Here is an 18,232-nt window from a genome sequence, read left to right as displayed (position 1 = left end):
AGTAAAAAGGCAGGAAACAAAGGAGAAAACAGGGTATATTCTATGGGAATTGAATAGAACATGATAATATGGTATATAATCCTTTTTTTCGCGGGATTTGGGGTTCAAAAACTGTTGAGATCATGTTATAAAAATAAAGTGAAGAAAGGACGGAGATCTATATGTCTAGTAGTATTAGGAGATCTTGGTAGAAGCCCTAGAATGCAATACCATGCGCTTTCATTGTCAAAACAGGGGTTTGAAGTGAATCTTGTAGGGTATCAGGGTATATAAGGTTAAATAAGTAAAGACAGGATGAAAAACCGATATAGGATCAATGTTATTTCCGAATATAGAAGAATCGGAGAATATCCATATTATTTATATACCATTTGAGCCGAAAATAGTTAATAAATGTCATTTATTACCGTTTATTTTGAGTGGACCTATTAAAGTATTTTTTCAGGCTTTTTTCCTATTTTCTGCCTTATTTTATTTACCTCAATCAACAGAATATTTAATTTTACAGGTATATTTTAAATAAAATAGATGAGATATTTTATATTTTAAAGAATCCACCATCAATTCCATCTTTCGGAGTGACACGTCTTATATGTTCAATGAGATCAATTAAGCTAATTATTGACTGGCATAATCTGGGATACACAGTTTTATCGCTAAAATTAGGGCCTAAACATATTTTGACATTGCTTTATAGATGGTAAGATATTTTTATTAATAATTAAGATTGTTAAAAATATTTGAGGTATGAACGGGTTTTTGGAAATTGTGCTGATATCCATTTCACTGTTTCTTATGCAATGACAACATTTCTTAAAGAAAAATGGAAATACAAGTATAATTTATAGTTTTTTCTAGTTATCTTAAACAAAATAGATCACCGATCTACACTCTTCATGACCGACCTCCAATGCATTTTAAACCTCTTGATAATATGGAGAAATCATCATTTCTTTCAACATTTGTTCATACTTATGATTTTGATATTTCAAATGAAAAAACAAAACTATTAGTATCATCTACTTCTTGGACACCTGACGAAGACTTTTCCATTTTATTGGAAGCATTTGTTGCTTTTGATAGGATGAATACAATTCTTAGCAAAAATCATGAACCGTTATCTATACTTGCAATTATTACTGGTAAAGGTCCTTTAAGGAAATTTTATGAACAAAAAATTAAAAACTTAAATTTAAAATATGTCAAAATTGTCACTATATGGCTAGATGCTAAAGATTATCCCCGATTTATAGGCAGTGCAGACTTAGGAATATCTCTTCATACTAGTTCTAGTGGCTTAGATTTACCAATGAAAATAGTAGATATGTTTGGTTGTGGGATTCCTGTTTGCGCTGTAAAATCTCCAGCGTATGTATTTATTAAATAAATATTTATACATATTTAATTATATATAGTCTTTCTGAACTTGTAAAAGACGGTAAGAATGGCATTATTTTTAGTTCTTCAAATCAGCTCGCAGACTCTTTAAAGGTTTAAAACAAATTCTACTGTAATAATATGAATAATCATTAAGCAGAAGTTATTTTATTCACATGAGGAATTAGAAAAATTGAAAAAAGGTGCAATGGAAGAAACTCGTTATCGTTGGCATAATGAATGGGATGCAAAAATAGCCCCATTGTTTAAAAAACCTTAACATATATCTAATAATGTATTATAACTATATTCTCATTAATCCAAATAAAATTTTAGCAAATTCAACCCTTTGTTTTATTTGAGATTTTGTGTTTTTTTGCTTTCAACCTAAGTTTCTTCATCAATGACTTCTTTTTCTTATTAAAATCTACACCAAAGCGTCTCACTATAGGAGCATCTTCTTCATCTTCCATTTCTTGACGACTTTTAGAAACTAAGCTTTCATCTGGTGAAAAATCTGGATAGTAAAGTTCATTATCCAAAATTCTCCAGTCTTCACCACCAAAAACATTTTGTTCTTTTCTTTTATATTTCTTGCTTGGAAGACGTACAAAGTTTTCTTCTTCATAGTCTCTTCTTTTTTGAATATTTCTTTGCTCATCAGTAGAAGTTGCATGAAACCGCTTTCCATGCGAAACAATATTAGAACCAATAGATGGCTCTGATACAGGTGCTGAAGACATCTCTGAAGCAATGAAATCTCGAAGTGTATGATTCAATGGTAAACGTTGTTCAACCGATTCAAAAGGTAATGCAGAAGAAATTCTAGGAGGATGATAGATTCCTTTTTTTACAGAATCACTCTTATCATTGTCATTATCCACAGGAAGAAGATCCATGGGATTTGGCTTATATAATAACCCATTTTCTTTAATTATTTAAACTAGAAAAAATGTAAATATAAAAATTTACCTGTATCTTCTATTTTATGTTTCTTAGACAGCTCATGCTTCTTAAGATTATCTAAGATCTTATCTATTTGATATTTAAGCTTTGATTCAATAGGTTGTATTCCTTTTTCTATTATAATTCTAAGTTCTACCAAGCGTTCAACTATAAATCCATATTTCCCTTCAGAAATAGATTCACCATGAATCTTTACAAGAATTAATAGTGCAAGATTATGTAAATATGAAAGAAATAAGTGCAATTTCAATGATAATAGTGATATTCCTTTATCTGTAGGTAATAATTTCAAATCTTTAAGTAATGTATTAGATTGAGATAACCCTATTTCAATAGTAGAAAGTAATAATGAAGCATCAGAATCAGTCATAAAAACCCTTTTATTTAAAATAAAATATGGATCAAAATTTTAATATTTGTATCTAAAAAATTAGTAAAATCGATAAGCCTTATCAATGTAGATAAACCTTTAAATCTTATATAAACATGATATAATAAACTTTTATCTTTAATAAGCAAGAATGTTTTCACCATCTTTAGTAAACATAGCCCATTGAAAAAACTAGTTTTTTTAATATAAAAATATAAAAATATAAAAAACAAACCTGACAACCTTTACCATTACCATTAACAAGTTTATCTGCATTACAGCACCAAAAATATTTGCCTTTAGTAGTTTCTTTTTTTTGAACACAGCGTAATATAGAGGGTATATTACATTTGCAAGTTGGGATATACTTTGGTTGATAAGTTTTGCGGCAAAATCTAAACTATTAAAGATATAATAACGCAAAATATACTAACCTATATGTTATACTTATCCTTGTTGTTCCAGATATTGGATGTGGAACAATTGTACGAGCAGGATGAATAGAATGTTTATAAACCTCTTGACATGGAGGATACCTATAGAAATTGATATTAATATTGACAATGATGTATTAAAATTGTTACATAATCAACAAAGAATTGTGTGGTAGATGAATACTCTTAACACTTTCCTTATGCTCAAAATCTACAGATTTTAAACGAAACTCTCGTTCAGTACCCAGAGATATACATGCTATTGTTGGCATAGGCCTATGATATTCAATAATAAATTAAAAGGATCTTATATAAACCCTAAATATGTTAATTGATCTGAATGATATCCAAGACTTTCTTTAGCATTAGAATATCTAATTCTTGTAAAAATATAGAAACATTAGATCTTTTTATACAAATTAGCAACCACAATATTAGGATCCCATTCTCCAAGATACTGATATTTTAAATTTTCTCTTTTTGACAAAGTTTTATTAACAATGTCCTTAACAAGAAGACGAACAACATTCATTTCTTCAGGAAACTCTCTAACATTTTTAATCTAAAGAAGATTAATATATTTTTTAAGCCAAAACATAAGAAACCTCTAATCCATTATGGAAAAACTTTTGTTCCAGTAGCTTATTTTCATCAGAGTAAAGATAATAACAAGATTTATGAGGGGAGACCACTTTTTTCTCAAAAAGCATAAATTCGTTTCTTTTCCATGTTTCACTCTCCTTCAACATCTTTAAAAGTAAAGAATTGCACATGTCTTTCTCTAAAAAATTATGAATTAATGTACAAGGAGTCAATTTTTCTGCAATTATTAGACAAATAAACATTTTGAATTACATTACCAATTTGATCTGGGAAATATAAGTGTTGTACATGTATATTTATACGTTTTGAAAGTTCAAGAGAATCATCTTTTTGCATTTTAATAGGCCACAAGGTATCAGACGACAATTGCCCAGGAACAAAAGTAGATTTACGCTTATATTCATCATTCTCTATAAATTCTTCAATTTTCTTTTGTTTTTTTCTTTTCAATAGAGCACTTTCATTTCTAAAATCAGTTCGTGAATTAACATTTAATATATTTTCAACAATTCCATTATTTTCTAGTAATTTTTCAAGAAGTGTTTCAATTGATTCATCTGGAAAAACTGACAAAAGAAGTGCAAGCTTTATCTCTGTATCATTTTCGTCAATATCATAGGTCATTCTTCTTTTTTTTAATCAAAAAAACAATATCAGCCAAAGAACCACAATATATCCAATTAAAAATATTATAGATCTTTAATATAATCCCTTATTTAATCCTTTTTATGTATAAATTTGCTCTTTAATATATAATAGATATAAAAAATATAATATTTCATATAAATCAAACAGTTATTGAATAAAAGATTCCAAGATAGTTCTTTCTCAAGTAAATAATAAGTAACTGATATAACTATTTATATATAAAATATAAAAGCTGTATTTTATTAATAATTATAAGTCTTATCTTAGATTAGTAGATGGTTTAAAAAATAGAGAAAGAAATAAAATATTTTATAAATAAAAAGTTAGAATTGATAATATATTTTAATAATGATTTATAATTAGATTTTAATTTTTGTTAATGTATATATATATATTCTAAAATTTTTATTAAAGAGCGTTATAATTTTTTTATAGATTTATAACTACTTTTATATATAAATATTAGCAAAAAATAATTTTAAAGTGCAAAAAATCCAACAAGCATTAAATATACTATCCATTTTAATAAAGTTATCCTTTTATTAATTGCTCAAAAATTGAATTATACCAAAAAAACAATTATACATATTTTATATCATAAATGATTTTATTCAGATTCCTAAATTCATTATTTTTGTTCAAAACGTTGTTCAATTCTTTTTCTTTCGGCTTCTGAAATCTCTTTTAACTCCTCCTTAGTTGCATTATATTTAGATGTTAACTGTAGCCTTTAATCAAAACATTCATTAAACTTAAGACTATATACCTGATTCATCGGATTATCTGGATGTTTACTAAATTCTTTATGAATTATATCTTTATATTGTTGCAATCGTAAACCTTTATGTTCTTCTTTTAAAACCCGCAACCGTTGTTCTTCATATGCCAGCAAAGCTGATTTATAACGCCGCTCAGGATGTCTATCAATTTCTGACATAATTTTTGTATTTCCTTTAGTTTGTAATGATAGTAGTTCCAAAGCGTCATCAATATTTGCTAAAATGATTTAATGAAAAAATATAATATCTTCTGCTATATTTACATGCAGAATAAGTCTTAATAGTTTCATTTTCACAAGAATTATTAATAACTCGGTTATGATTCATCTTTTTCTGTGATCCACTTCTATGACTTTTTGATAAAATATTTTCCGTTTCTTTTACTTCAAGAGCATCCCTCTCTGCTTTCTGTCTACATTAGAGACATAAAAGCAATATATTTTTATACTTTTACTGCTGCTTCATATTTTTTCTGTAAATCTCGTTCTTTTTTTGCATTTGGAGCCTTTACTCCAATAGACCATTTAGCATCCTCTTCAGCATCCTTCTTTGCCTTTCGCAAAGCTTCTTCACGGTTCTTTGCTGCTTCTTGTTTCTCTGCTCTTTTCTTTGGGTTTGTCATGATCTGATCAAAACGATATATCTGAATGTAAAATAAAACCGAAAAGGCCCTTTTAAAAGCAACCCAGTATATCCTTTTCTAAAAATAATACTTTCAATATTAACATAATCCAAAGATATAAATTGAAAACAATATATATATATAAGTTTATATAATTTTAATTCTAAAAAAACATTAAAATAAGTATTTTTTTAAAGATATAGTACCTTTTTAAACATCTTTAAACATTATATTCTTAAGAATAAAGATATTGTTATACTTGTATATTGTTAGAAGTATTAAGTAAAAGATCATCTTTAGGATGATCTTCAAAATAATGTGAAGAACCATATACACGCATCATTAGAACCCTAAAAGAATGTAAGCTAATATTTAAGAAAATATAGATAAAAACATACATTCTATCTTTTTTTGAAAGCATTAAACTTATTTTAATTAGATTATTAAATCAATAATAACAAATTACTTACTTTGCACTAACATTACTTTTCCAAATTGGAAGAGTTACATTAAGCTTTACTTTAACAGATTCTTCATTTTCCATATCAACAACCATTATTATACAACCTAAAGACAATTTTTCTAAAGATGTTTTTAGTTTCCCCTCAGGAAACATATCAATTTTTGGATAATCATGATTTAAAAATATCTCAAGCTCATTAAAACTTGCATATATAACTCTTTCAGGGCCTAAAAAAGGAAATAACAATTTAACACCCTCATTTTGAATTCTCCATTTACAGATATCTTCAGACGAAGAATTTCTAGGAAATTCATGTTTAGTAAACATCTTTACACCTCCATGAACAAATTTTATCCTATCTTCATTATGATATAAAATATTCTTTATTTTTTTTGACAAAAAATAGATAAAATGTGTAGGAATTGCATTAACATTGCGTACAACATATTGAGAAGAAGGAAATGAATTAGAAATATTATAAAAAGCCCTTTTGAGATGTTAAAAAATACAAAAAAGAAACAACTTACTTGATATTTTTTATTTCTTCACAATCATCAGAAAGAAATTTAAAATGTTCACAATTTTTTAGAGTTTTAGAATCTTTATTTTGTACCTCAGAAAAATTTAAAGAATTAGTTATTGTATTATTTTGTAAATCTTTGTCTCCTCCTAAGGAATTCTCGGATTGCAATGTTTCATTAGTAAAGCTAGCATCTATCTTAACTTTTTTAGACAAATCATTTTCCAATGTAGCATCATTTCCTAAATCATCCTGATCTCTTTTATGTTGTTTCTTTAAACCTTCTTCAACATCTTTACGACTCATATCAATAAGTTTTTCAATCTTTTCAAATACTGCTACAAAAAAACCACCAGTATTTTGAAGATGAGGATATATTCGTAAACTATATAAGAATTAGCTTTTGTAATATTTTTAAAAGTAAAATACCATCTATCAAGACAGAATTTATTTATTTCTTCTTCACTTGGTGGCCATAATGATCTTGGCATTTTTTTCTGATCCAAAGAAAAACGTTCATCAAACTCAATTATTTCGCCATTGCTATCTATTACTTTCCATGTATTCATTCCTTTTTTCCTTTTAAGCTCTGGTAGCCTATCTGAAACATCAACAAGCTTTATACTATTGCCATAAATCCTTAAAACAGCAGATACTACCGCCTCATTTTCTATAGGATTTAAAGAACATGTTGAATATACCAATCTTCCATTAACCTTTAATAACTGAAGGCCTCGAATCAATATATTCACTTGAGTTCTATTATTAATAAAAACTAGTCAGAAAAGCACTTTTCCTTAAACTGTCGCTCACGTATGTAAGCCAAAAGCTTGTCGTACATCCCAATCTTTCCATATATTGAGATTTTTACGAATAGCACCATCTCCAGTACAAGGTACATCAGCAAGAACACGATCAAACTTTAAAATATATTTTCTAGCAGTCTTAGATGGCTCCAAATCATTATCAATTCCATCGTCTACATAAAAATTTGGCAATTTAGATGCATCATGATTCGTAACAATCATACAAGGAGAATTAAAACGCTTAATCTGATGAACAAGCATATATGCTCTTTTAGAATCAACATCATTAGCAATCAAAAATCCTTTAGGATATATTTCACTGCTATCTGTTCCCAATCGTTTCTTATCATGAATAGCCTCTAAAAATTGCGCTGTTTTTGATCCTGGAGCTGCACATAAATCTATAATACTATGATAGGGCTCCACATCTAACAAAAGTGGAGGAATCATAGATACCGCTTCTTGACGAGATATATTGCCCTTATATCCCATTAGCCTTTTTTATTTTCAAAATTAAAAATACAGATTCTGTCTCATAAAACAACCAATCTTGAAACTTTTTAAATGCCTTATTTTTACGAATAACCGTCTTCGGTACATCAACTGAATATCCAAGTTCTTTTGGATACCATGGTATTACACTCGGTGGATCAATTTCTTTATCTTCATGCTTAAGTCCTTTAAATAAAGCAAAATATTCATCCTCAAGATACTTCTTAATACATAGTGCATTTCTTTCAAAAAATATCACTCAAAATACACCAATCTAGTCATTTTTACTTCTCTGATCCTATTATCCTAAATGTCGTCGGTAAACTTTGCCTGATACTCTCCATAAACGCATCCCATTCATCTTCATCAATAATACCCTGTTGTCTATAATAATTCTCCATCTTTTCGTTCCTTATATACCTCAATATACCCTCAAATTTATATCATTTTCTTACTTCATTATAATACTATTATAACCCTCTGTAAATCCATTTTTACCCTACAAAATTAGTATCAAAATGCTCAGAATAACAAGATCTACTCACATTTCTGCTTTTTTCCGGGCAATTCCTCCTTCTAACCATTTTTTTCTTGAATATTTAAATCCTCAAACCTATGGAAAATTGATCAACGTCGACCAAATTTACATATAAGAACCAGCTATTAAAAAGCCCTTATTTTCGGCTTATTTTTCCTATAAAAAACAATGAATACCTTCTCAGATGAAAGAGATATAATCAAGGTCTTTCGTGTGTGGAAAACAGCCCATCAAATGGTCCATGATCGGGTATTTATATAAAACAGAGAAATAAGAAATATTAATGATATTAGGGCTATTTAGTTTCTCAAGAAGAATTAGATATAACGCTTGATCAGTTTAAGCAGCAATATTGCACAATTAATGGAGTGGAGTAAGCAGAGAATAAGTTTTTAGAGATAAAAATTAAGTAAAATTAAAGTCGATCAACACTTTCATTTTATGCACGATCACCGCCAGGATCTAACAAAGAACAGATATACGTTGCTTTTCAAAGAGAACCATCTATTGGTATTAGTGCTATGCAAGAATTTATACATATGCTTCAAGAACATGGACATAAAATTGGAATTTTAATATATCAAACATCAATGACACCATCAGCGAATAAAATTATTGCTACGATGTCAGGGAAGTTTACAATTGAAGCATTTCAAGAATCGGATTTATTAGTGAATATTACGCATCATGAGCTTGTTCCAAAACATATCGTTCTTACAGCTCAAGAAAAAAAAGAGTTATTAGAGCGATATCGATTAAAAGAGACGCAACTTCCTCGGATCCAGATGGCGGATCCAGTTGCACGATATTATGGGTTAAAACGGGGTCAAGCAGTTAAGATTATTAGGAGAAGTGAAACAAGTGGAAGATATGCAAGTTATCGCATATGTATGTAAATATTATAGATCAAAATCAAGTATTTCATCAGCAAAAGTATTATTAAATTATATTATAAACTCATAAGATATTATTTATTGGGTAAATACAGGAAACATAGGTGATTTATTAAAAAATATAGTTTGTAGATCTCAAAACATAATTAAATTAGGTATTTTTGTATTTTTTGTAGAATAGTTTAGTATTAATAGTAAAGATTTTGTAAATAATGAAACTAGGGCTCTAATATAAAATGTATTCTTATCTTTAAAAGATTCAATTAATCAAATTTGTTTATTATATATATCAAGCTTGTATTATCTAGAAAATGATCTAAAAGAAAATTTAAAGAAAATATATAAAAAAACTTTGAAAATAGATATAAAAGATTACTTTAATATAAATCTATAAAGGAATTCTAATTAAACAATTAATAAAACTATACAAATACATAATATTATAGATAATATATAAAAATCATTTTAATTTGACAAATTAAAGATATTAAATTAAAACAATATTAAAATACATATAAAACACACATATTTTAATATATAAATACTTATATTTATTAGATTTTCTATAAAATTATACTAACAAATATCAACAAGTGAAGAAAATTGAACATTAATGACTTTTTTTAGAATAAAACAAACATTAAACATCAGAAATATTAAAAAGAATAAGATATTATGTATAGGTTTTTTATTTTTTGAAACAAGGAATCTTCAAAGACAAAATATATCAAGTAAATATATAGATATTATTGAATATTTCTCAGCCAAATAGCACTTCCAAGGACACCAATATTTAGAAAACTAGTAGAACATGATAAAAACTCTATATCTATTGAATTTAAACGAAATAAAGAGTCTTATTCATATTTTGATTTGATTCATTATATATTAACATTTAAATCATCATTACAAGCAATTGAAGGGGGAAAAGATTTGGAACAAAAGAGAGTAGGAATCTTTGTAGAACCAGGATTCTTATACGCAGCTTCAATTCTTGGAATATGGGCAGCAGGAGGGATTGCAGTTCCTATATGTATCATATACTTTTTTTAAGCAATTTATATTGATACATTAAAGGTATTACATATCCAATTGCTGAAATAAAATATATAATTGAAGACTGTTCTATGGATATTATTTTTACAAGCTTATTTCTTGAAGAGAAGATCAAAAACATGTTAATACATATCAAAAAAGAAGTCTATGTTCATGTTCTTTTAAAATCTAATTTAATAGAACAAGAAGTATTTATATTATTGGAAAATATCTTCTAAGGAATACAGGAGAACTATGAATTCCAGCCATTTGATTTAGATAGAGGAGCACTAATATTATATACATCAGGAACAACAGGATTACCTAAGGTGCTTCAGATAAGATGAGATATAGATTATATTTAATTTTATTAGGGAGTTTTAACAACACATAAGAATATTTTTACACAAGTAATATCATTAGTAGAAGCATGGAAGTATTCTTCAAAAGATAGATTGCTACATATTCTGCCATTACATCATATTCATGGCATAATTAATGCACTAATATGTCCTTTATATGTAAGTATATATTATATTCTTAATGTAAATTCAAAATTATGAACTAGGCAGGAGGAACTATAGAATTTATGGAAAAATTTAATACCAAAGATGTTTGGTCTAGATTTTTAGATCTAAAATCACCTCAAATTTCTCAATTCATGGCTGTTCCTACAATCTATTCTAAACTTATTCATTATTATACAAACAATGGAATTGAAATCTCTAATACTGAATTGAAATCTAGAATGAAGAAAATACGCTTAATGGTTTCTGGATCAGCAGAACTTCCAATTGCTTTAAGAAGAAAATGGCATGAAATTACAGGGCATATTTTACTAGAAAGATATGGGATGACAGAAACAGGAATGATTTTAAGCGGTGGATTAGAATTTAAAAAACGTTTAGAAGGAAGTGTGGGATGGGAATTACCTTATATCAAGGTACGTTTAGTAAAAACAGAAGATGAAGATCAAGAAATTTGGGTCAATGGTGATACAGTTTTCAAAGAGTATATATATAACAATTGAATCAATATCAATTGATATAAAATAGATATTTCAATAAGCCGGATGCAACAAAAAAGGCATTTGTATATGAAAAAGATGGAACTAGATGGTTTAAAACTAATGATATAGCAACTAAAATGGAAAACGGTGCATATATAATTCATGGGCGACAAAATATAGATATTATAAAGTCAGGAGGATATAAGATTTCTGCTCTTGAAGTTCAACAAAAAATGCTTTCACTGTATGTTATCATTTCAAAAATTCTAGCTTTAATTTTAAAAAATTTTTAGACCATATATATATGAAGTTGCAGTAATTGGTATTAATGATGAAGTATGGACTCAAAGAGTAGCAGCTCTTGTATCACTTACATCAGATGTATTAAAGTTATCAAAATCTCAAAACAATTTCTAATATTATACATAGAAAAAAGAATTAACATTAAATAATTTAAGATCAGATTTAAAAGACATGTTAGCTAGTTATAAAATTCCTACAGTATTAAAAATTCTACCTAATGGTATTCCTAGGAACCATATAGGGAAAGGTAGATATAATAAATACATATTTATTCTTTTTGATCTGCCTTTTAGTGAATAAAAAGGACTTGATTAAAGAATTTAATTATGGAGATGTACAAAATTGGTCAAAATAAAAGATGTTTTTAATAAAACGCTTTTAATAAGATAAGAATAAGGAATCTTTCAATAATTTTAAAACATAATGGTTAAATATAATGAAAATTTAAGCTATTTTCTATATAAAAATATTAAAATTTTGAAAATAATATTTATATAGAAACTTTTAAAGAACTTATTTACTAGAAAAATAGAAATATAAATAATAAAATATTATTTTCATATTGAAAATGACTTAAATACAATATAATTAAGCGATTTTTTAATTCTTTTACAATGTCTCAATAACTTATAACCATTATATATAAATATAACAAAAAACAAAAGCTATTTATAATCTTATATAAAAGAAAAATCAAGTAATCTCGCAGACAACTAACCCCTTCTTTCTTATTAAATCCATTAATACGAAAAATATATTATTGTTTATAAAATCTGAATCATCTAAACCAATATAATATGATGTTTTGAAAATTTGACGTAAAGTTACATTAGTTTTACAGGAACTATTCCTTAATTCTTCAAAAACACATGGAAGTTTCTCTACTAATAAAATAGGAAGAATAAAAATAGATCTAAGACTAAATCATATATAAGAAATTGTTAATATTAAATCATTTACAAACCCTTTTTGCTTCTCAGCAGATAAATAATCTAAAACATTATTAACAGAATATCCTACCAAATGACTAAAAGATATTTTTGAATCAGGAGGATCTAAAAATAACCATGTTGGTGGAGGATATGTCTTCCAAAAAACTACATTTGTAAATGAATCATTGACTAGATATTTTTTCAAAAAAATCATAATAGATATAACATCATGCTGATGAAAAAAACCAAGAAAAATTCCAAGAAAGACATTATATATGATCCAGGAGAATATAAACAGATATTTCGTCTTTTTTTTCCTTATGTTTCCCAATGAAGATAAATATATAACTAACAAAGGAAAAACTGGTAATAAAAATCTAAGCTCTTGATGTGGAAATAAAGATAAAAGCAAGAGATATAAAATACTGCTCATCAAATACAGATCAAGCTTAATATTTTTAACAATAATCGGTAGAATTATAGCCGGTCCCAAGAGTATAGGAAGATTTACCAAAAAATGAGTCCAATATGAATGAATACCATGTTTCTGCAGATTAATATATTTGCTATTATACTTAAAATTGTTTAACGGTGTTATTATAACCCGATAACCATTTGCATAGTAAAAAGAGTCTATCAGAATAAAAATAAGAAACATTAATATAAAAGATTTAATAATTGAGAATATTATTTTTGGCCTAAAATTAATAAAATACATAAAAAGAAAAGAATCAATCGTATACCTTTTAATAAGTGACTTTGAAAAAGAAGCAACAAAAGGTAAAAGTATAATTGGAAATGTAATACGTGAGAAAAAACCAAAACTTGAAAAAATAGCCAATAAAACACATTTCCATGGACGAATATTCTAATAAAATTCCACAATCATTTCAAATTCATACGTAATAAATTACCATTTTAATTTTTTGTATCAAAAACAAACAAATAGATACTATAATTGTTTCAATAGAATTAGAAAATGTATGTACTTGATATGTCCATGTAACAAATGATGACGCATAAATCAAAAGCGCTTTTCTTCGATATTTCGAAGGTGTACTTGTATAAATAAACCAATCTTCTTCATTAATATAATAGTTATCTCCATTTATAGAATTTCCTACCAATAAAAAATGAAAGTCCAAAAAAAAATACCCTCAAAAGAAAAAATACATATAATGGATCTACCTTAGTATCTTATTCATTTAAACTTCAATTTTAACTCTTTTTTTCATAAAAAAATACCTCCTGCTATCCATTGAAATATTTTTAAAGGTAATCCATATATAATTAATAAAGGACCTATTGATCTGATTGGAGATCGTCCCTTAAACTCCCAGGGATATTCCACCTTAATATTTAAGAGGTTTCCTAAGGTTTATAAGCCTTTTTATGTTTTTTTTTATTTTTTTTCAAAAACCAGCAACTACTTGAATCCCTTGAAGATATTCATCAGGATGAATATAACTCTCTGAAATAGAAAACCCAAAGCGAATAAGTACAAGAAAGATATAGATTCCCCAAAATATCAAGAACTTCATGATATTTTGTCATTTACAAAGGACAAATCCTCTAACAAATCAGGACTTCATACAAATTCAATCAATAAAAATGTAAGGAAAGAGAAACAGAAGGGAAATATGTATTTTTTAGAATCCAATAATATGTCAAATGAATATCATTTAATCGAGCGAGATATATATCATAACCCTAATATAAAATAAAAAGAAAAAATACAAAAAACAGACCATCCATCCCTCAAATGCAAAGAAATTCAATGGAATTTATCATTCAAAGTTTTCAGCACTTTGCCGTACTAATCTTCTAACTTTTTTTTCAAAACCTCTAGCTATAAAAAAGGTTAGAAAAATATTAAAGAAAAAAAAATATACATACGATCATCTCTCCAATGCTTTGCAGCTTCAACATTAGCTGGACTATCGAAATTCGGACTAGAAACTAATGTATATTAGTTTTTCATATTATAATTATTTATAATATAGTTATAAATGTATATAAAAAATACATACGCATAGAAATAACAGAAAGAAGAATAGTTTCAGGTGTATGGACAGCTCTCCATCGTTCTGAAGCATCTTCATATCCGAATTTATCTTCTCCAGGTGGATGAAGAATCGATATACAAACGTAACCATCTTCATAGACATTAGGATGATATAGTTCAGTAATAAACTAATTTAAAAGTTAGTATCTGAATACCTATATAAAATATGATATAAAAAGCAGTATATCTTTATATTTTCATGTATAAAAAATAAAACTTACTCTCATTTTTGGTGGAAGATGAGGATATTCCTTTTTTTAAAAAATTAGCACAAATATATCTATAATTTCAATATAAAATATACACGAGGAAATGAAAGATGGCATTTAAAGAATCCCCCTTCAAATATTAGCCTTTTTTTCTCCTGATATTCCTTATTTTATGTACCCTCATATAATGTATCTTCAGGCCTATTTTTTCAGAATTTAATGCAAATAATAGGAAATAAAGAGCTACAAACCCAATAATAAGAACTAAAACACTTATTTAACAGTTTTTTCCAGAAAAAAAAAGAAAAAATACCTTCCCACTCATAAACATTGTTATCATCAATTAATCCTGCTGAAAATCCTTGGATAGGGTGTTTTTGAATCTCCTTTTTCAATATTTAATATTAATACATACTTAAAATATGATTAAAACCTTTAATTGGCGCTTTAAAATGGTTTCACTAGCATAATTCACCATTTCTTAAGCTTCTACTAACTTTCACGGTCAAAACGTATATAATCAAATAAACAATATATTAAAAGATCAAGATATTTATATTAAGATAAATTAGAATGATATTAGCCTTATAATATGATAAACTAATAGAACTTTAATAATATTGTATTTATTATATAATAATAATAAAGTTGAAGTCCTAAAAAAAAGATGCCAAATGAAATAGAATGATATTTGATCAATTGTTACAAGTGATTGTTACTATAAGAATAAAGTTAATGATTTAATGTTTCTTTTTTTTTTTTATTAAAAAAACTTACATCAATTTTGATAGAGTTATATATCTTGCGTACAAAAAAATAAGAAGAGAAAAACCCTATTGTGCCTTAAAATGATTAGTAAGAATGTATTTTGTATGTAGAATATACCAGTTAAAATAAAAAATAAAAATGTTAATAAAAGGCTGTATCCAAGATATAAAATATGAGAAGTGAAAGAACTTAATCTTATTCTAGAAAACCAGAATAATAAAAAATTAATAAAAACATAAAATGAGGGAGAACCACCAATAGAAAAAGATCTCCACCACCTTTTAAAAGAATTAGCAATGTATAATTATAAAAGATCATTAAAATAGATACCAATGATAATTTTCAGAACATAATTGCATATATATCATTAATATAGTTACAGTTGAACAAGTCAAAACCTTAATTTGTTAGTCTAGATGTGCAATTGATAGTAAATATACCATAATAATATAGCAAATAAAAAGAAAACCGAATATATAATATATATTACTGAACCAAATACTATTTAAAACAAAATAAAATTCAACTAAAATGAAGTAAATAGAGGGAAAAATTAGTTATATAAGTTTACCAAAAATAGCACCAAATGGTAATATTCCTCCAACAAAAAATGAAGGTAAAAATTTCATATATGAAGCTTGACTAGGAATTTGTCTTGGGATCTGATTCGTTTTTACAGGATGACTAAATGGCTAAAATGTAAGAATTGATATGTTTATTGTTAATATTATATACCTTAGCACGAAATCCAAAAAAAGAACCGACTATGCTTAATGGTACAGAAACAAGAAACCATAAAGTAATAATGACAAACATAGTTTTCAATGGTACAACGCCTGATGATTGAGCAAATATTAAAACAAGATTTAGTAGAAAAAACATAAGAAAAACAATCCCAGGAACAAAAATAGGAGCACATATTGCATTTTTTAACCTATTAATATAAATTATAAGAAAGAATTATATAGAAAATATACCAAAACTCTCCACCCAAGCTTTTATACATAGAAGAAGAAACATAACCTGAAAAAAAAGCGAAAAAAAAGTATAAAACAATCATAAATGTACCCAATGATCCTCGATTAGAAGGAGAAAGAAACCCAAGCATGGCAAAAAAAATGGTTACAATAGTCATCAAGAACAATTGTGTACCATTGCCCAATATAATACTCAATAACATAGAATGTTTAGGAATTCTAAAAACATCACCATATACCAATTTCCATCCACTATCTTCTTGAAAATCTTCTTGATCAAAAAAATCACTGTTATATCGCATAATATCTTTATGAAGAGTTCTCGTTAAAACTGTCATTACCATTCCAATAAGAAAAAAAACAATAACAGAAGATGTAAAAAGATTAAGCCAATGAATACGTGGACTATATACATGAAGATATTTATCCCATCGTGTTGCCCATGTTACATCCGATTCTTTCCATAAAACATCATAAGTATAAACAATAGAATTGTTCTTACTTTCATCAAGAACATATGGTTCTTGATTTGAACAATTTCCTGTACCATTAATACCAATTGCACTTATTTTTGATAACGGTATCACTGTAACCCCTACAACACGATAAATCTCATTCTTAAGCTTATGATATTCTATTATAATACGATAATGATTATTAATTTCAATTATATTCTCCATTTCCTTAATATTCCCCAAAGGAAATCCCAAACTATAAATCTTTCCATCTGCATATAAAGGATCCTCTCCTACCGCTGGTAACCCATCAATAAACCAATTCATTCCATAATTTTCCTTAATTCTTTCTGCTACAAATCCTATATCTGACAAAGGAATTGTCGCTAAACATAAAACTTTACATGTCTCATTTTTAGCCATAAAAATCTCAAAATCTGATGTAAATATTCTATCTCCAAAAATAATACTTCCAAGACTCTCCTTTAGCGCTTTTGCTCCCTTTTTATTACAGAAATGAAACCTCTCATCATAGTCTATATTATATCAAAAAACTTACCATAATAAATTACTATTTTTACGAACAATCATACATATAGACATTCTTATAATATTGAAGAACAGATCCAGGCATAGGACCTGCCATAGGACTTAATGAATTAACTGTTAATGGGACTTTCTCCTCTTTATGATATCCCTTAGGCGCAACTCCCGGGAGATAAATAGCATTAATAATACCAAAAAAATAAAAAATAATGCACAAAATAAGGGTCATTAAAGGTCTTTTAAAAGCCAAAAATATGTCAAATAGCCTTTATATATATTTTTTTGACGTTGAAACCATGAAATTTATCGTTTTGATGAACGACAAAAATTTGAAAAAAAAGAAAAAAAATAATTGTGCCTTAAATAAGAGGAATTATAAAGATATTATTATAGAAAAATAATTGTATTGAGAAATAGATATG

The 18,232-nt window shown here is 26.8% G+C and overlaps 10 protein-coding genes across 10 annotated transcripts; 3 read left to right on the top strand and 7 right to left on the bottom strand.

Moving 5' to 3' along the window:
- Positions 1-14: 14 nt before the first annotated feature.
- Positions 15-1,702, top strand: T552_02889 (hypothetical protein). The gene is made up of 7 exons (XM_018371415.1): positions 15-265; positions 312-508; positions 552-700; positions 746-835; positions 877-1,368; positions 1,416-1,491; positions 1,538-1,702. Exons 1-7 carry the CDS (start codon positions 61-63, stop codon positions 1,655-1,657), a joined length of 1,329 nt encoding a protein of 442 aa, XP_018224856.1. The 5' UTR covers positions 15-60; the 3' UTR covers positions 1,658-1,702.
- On the bottom strand, positions 1,676-2,756 carry T552_02888 (hypothetical protein). Its single transcript, XM_018371414.1, has 2 exons — positions 2,350-2,756; positions 1,676-2,305 (listed from the first exon to the last, which is right to left on the bottom strand). The coding sequence occupies exons 1-2, from the start codon at positions 2,711-2,713 to the stop codon at positions 1,719-1,721; spliced, it is 951 nt and encodes a 316-aa protein (XP_018224855.1). The 5' UTR covers positions 2,714-2,756; the 3' UTR covers positions 1,676-1,718.
- Positions 2,757-2,808: 52 nt separating this feature from the next.
- T552_02887 (hypothetical protein) lies at positions 2,809-4,420 on the bottom strand. The gene is made up of 8 exons (XM_018371413.1): positions 4,008-4,420; positions 3,753-3,967; positions 3,564-3,709; positions 3,465-3,521; positions 3,298-3,423; positions 3,148-3,249; positions 2,949-3,108; positions 2,809-2,905 (listed from the first exon to the last, which is right to left on the bottom strand). The coding sequence occupies exons 1-8, from the start codon at positions 4,372-4,374 to the stop codon at positions 2,852-2,854; spliced, it is 1,227 nt and encodes a 408-aa protein (XP_018224854.1). The 5' UTR covers positions 4,375-4,420; the 3' UTR covers positions 2,809-2,851.
- Positions 4,421-4,983: 563 nt separating this feature from the next.
- On the bottom strand, positions 4,984-5,845 carry T552_02886 (hypothetical protein). The gene is made up of 4 exons (XM_018371412.1): positions 5,626-5,845; positions 5,441-5,585; positions 5,165-5,394; positions 4,984-5,119 (listed from the first exon to the last, which is right to left on the bottom strand). The coding sequence occupies exons 1-4, from the start codon at positions 5,797-5,799 to the stop codon at positions 5,027-5,029; spliced, it is 642 nt and encodes a 213-aa protein (XP_018224853.1). The 5' UTR covers positions 5,800-5,845; the 3' UTR covers positions 4,984-5,026.
- Positions 5,846-6,010: 165 nt separating this feature from the next.
- Positions 6,011-8,572, bottom strand: T552_02885 (hypothetical protein). Its single transcript, XM_018371411.1, has 9 exons — positions 8,536-8,572; positions 8,369-8,491; positions 8,112-8,322; positions 7,596-8,068; positions 7,212-7,541; positions 6,790-7,167; positions 6,270-6,749; positions 6,198-6,224; positions 6,011-6,149 (listed from the first exon to the last, which is right to left on the bottom strand). The coding sequence occupies exons 1-9, from the start codon at positions 8,538-8,540 to the stop codon at positions 6,053-6,055; spliced, it is 2,124 nt and encodes a 707-aa protein (XP_018224852.1). The 5' UTR covers positions 8,541-8,572; the 3' UTR covers positions 6,011-6,052.
- A 168-nt stretch (positions 8,573-8,740) lies between these two features.
- T552_02884 (hypothetical protein) lies at positions 8,741-9,559 on the top strand. The gene is made up of 3 exons (XM_018371410.1): positions 8,741-8,867; positions 8,912-8,991; positions 9,040-9,559. The coding sequence occupies exons 1-3, from the start codon at positions 8,787-8,789 to the stop codon at positions 9,512-9,514; spliced, it is 636 nt and encodes a 211-aa protein (XP_018224851.1). The 5' UTR covers positions 8,741-8,786; the 3' UTR covers positions 9,515-9,559.
- A 586-nt stretch (positions 9,560-10,145) lies between these two features.
- T552_02883 (hypothetical protein) lies at positions 10,146-12,258 on the top strand. Its single transcript, XM_018371409.1, has 10 exons — positions 10,146-10,242; positions 10,284-10,544; positions 10,589-10,755; positions 10,795-10,875; positions 10,921-11,067; positions 11,115-11,557; positions 11,602-11,799; positions 11,849-11,936; positions 11,985-12,105; positions 12,152-12,258. The coding sequence occupies exons 3-10, from the start codon at positions 10,639-10,641 to the stop codon at positions 12,211-12,213; spliced, it is 1,257 nt and encodes a 418-aa protein (XP_018224850.1). The 5' UTR covers positions 10,146-10,242; positions 10,284-10,544; positions 10,589-10,638; the 3' UTR covers positions 12,214-12,258.
- Positions 12,259-12,508: 250 nt separating this feature from the next.
- T552_02882 (hypothetical protein) lies at positions 12,509-14,377 on the bottom strand. The gene is made up of 7 exons (XM_018371408.1): positions 14,211-14,377; positions 14,036-14,161; positions 13,915-13,986; positions 13,705-13,868; positions 13,534-13,658; positions 12,823-13,488; positions 12,509-12,777 (listed from the first exon to the last, which is right to left on the bottom strand). Exons 1-7 carry the CDS (start codon positions 14,329-14,331, stop codon positions 12,552-12,554), a joined length of 1,500 nt encoding a protein of 499 aa, XP_018224849.1. The 5' UTR covers positions 14,332-14,377; the 3' UTR covers positions 12,509-12,551.
- Positions 14,378-14,531: 154 nt separating this feature from the next.
- On the bottom strand, positions 14,532-15,581 carry T552_02881 (hypothetical protein). Its single transcript, XM_018371407.1, has 9 exons — positions 15,498-15,581; positions 15,378-15,450; positions 15,316-15,328; positions 15,243-15,265; positions 15,160-15,194; positions 15,077-15,106; positions 14,821-14,983; positions 14,687-14,749; positions 14,532-14,639 (listed from the first exon to the last, which is right to left on the bottom strand). Exons 1-9 carry the CDS (start codon positions 15,540-15,542, stop codon positions 14,578-14,580), a joined length of 507 nt encoding a protein of 168 aa, XP_018224848.1. The 5' UTR covers positions 15,543-15,581; the 3' UTR covers positions 14,532-14,577.
- A 157-nt stretch (positions 15,582-15,738) lies between these two features.
- On the bottom strand, positions 15,739-18,083 carry T552_02880 (hypothetical protein). Its single transcript, XM_018371406.1, has 9 exons — positions 17,850-18,083; positions 16,810-17,800; positions 16,568-16,766; positions 16,404-16,524; positions 16,273-16,358; positions 16,163-16,230; positions 15,950-16,110; positions 15,842-15,906; positions 15,739-15,782 (listed from the first exon to the last, which is right to left on the bottom strand). Exons 1-9 carry the CDS (start codon positions 18,037-18,039, stop codon positions 15,780-15,782), a joined length of 1,884 nt encoding a protein of 627 aa, XP_018224847.1. The 5' UTR covers positions 18,040-18,083; the 3' UTR covers positions 15,739-15,779.
- Between the last annotated feature and the right edge of the window lie 149 nt (positions 18,084-18,232).

This window comes from Pneumocystis carinii, assembly GCF_001477545.1.
Source record: "Pneumocystis carinii B80 chromosome Unknown supercont1.13, whole genome shotgun sequence".
NCBI classification, from domain to species: Eukaryota; Fungi; Ascomycota; class Pneumocystomycetes; order Pneumocystales; family Pneumocystaceae; genus Pneumocystis; species Pneumocystis carinii.
The sequence above is the reverse complement of the archived record's forward strand: the minus strand, read 5'-3'. Positions and strand labels throughout refer to the sequence as shown.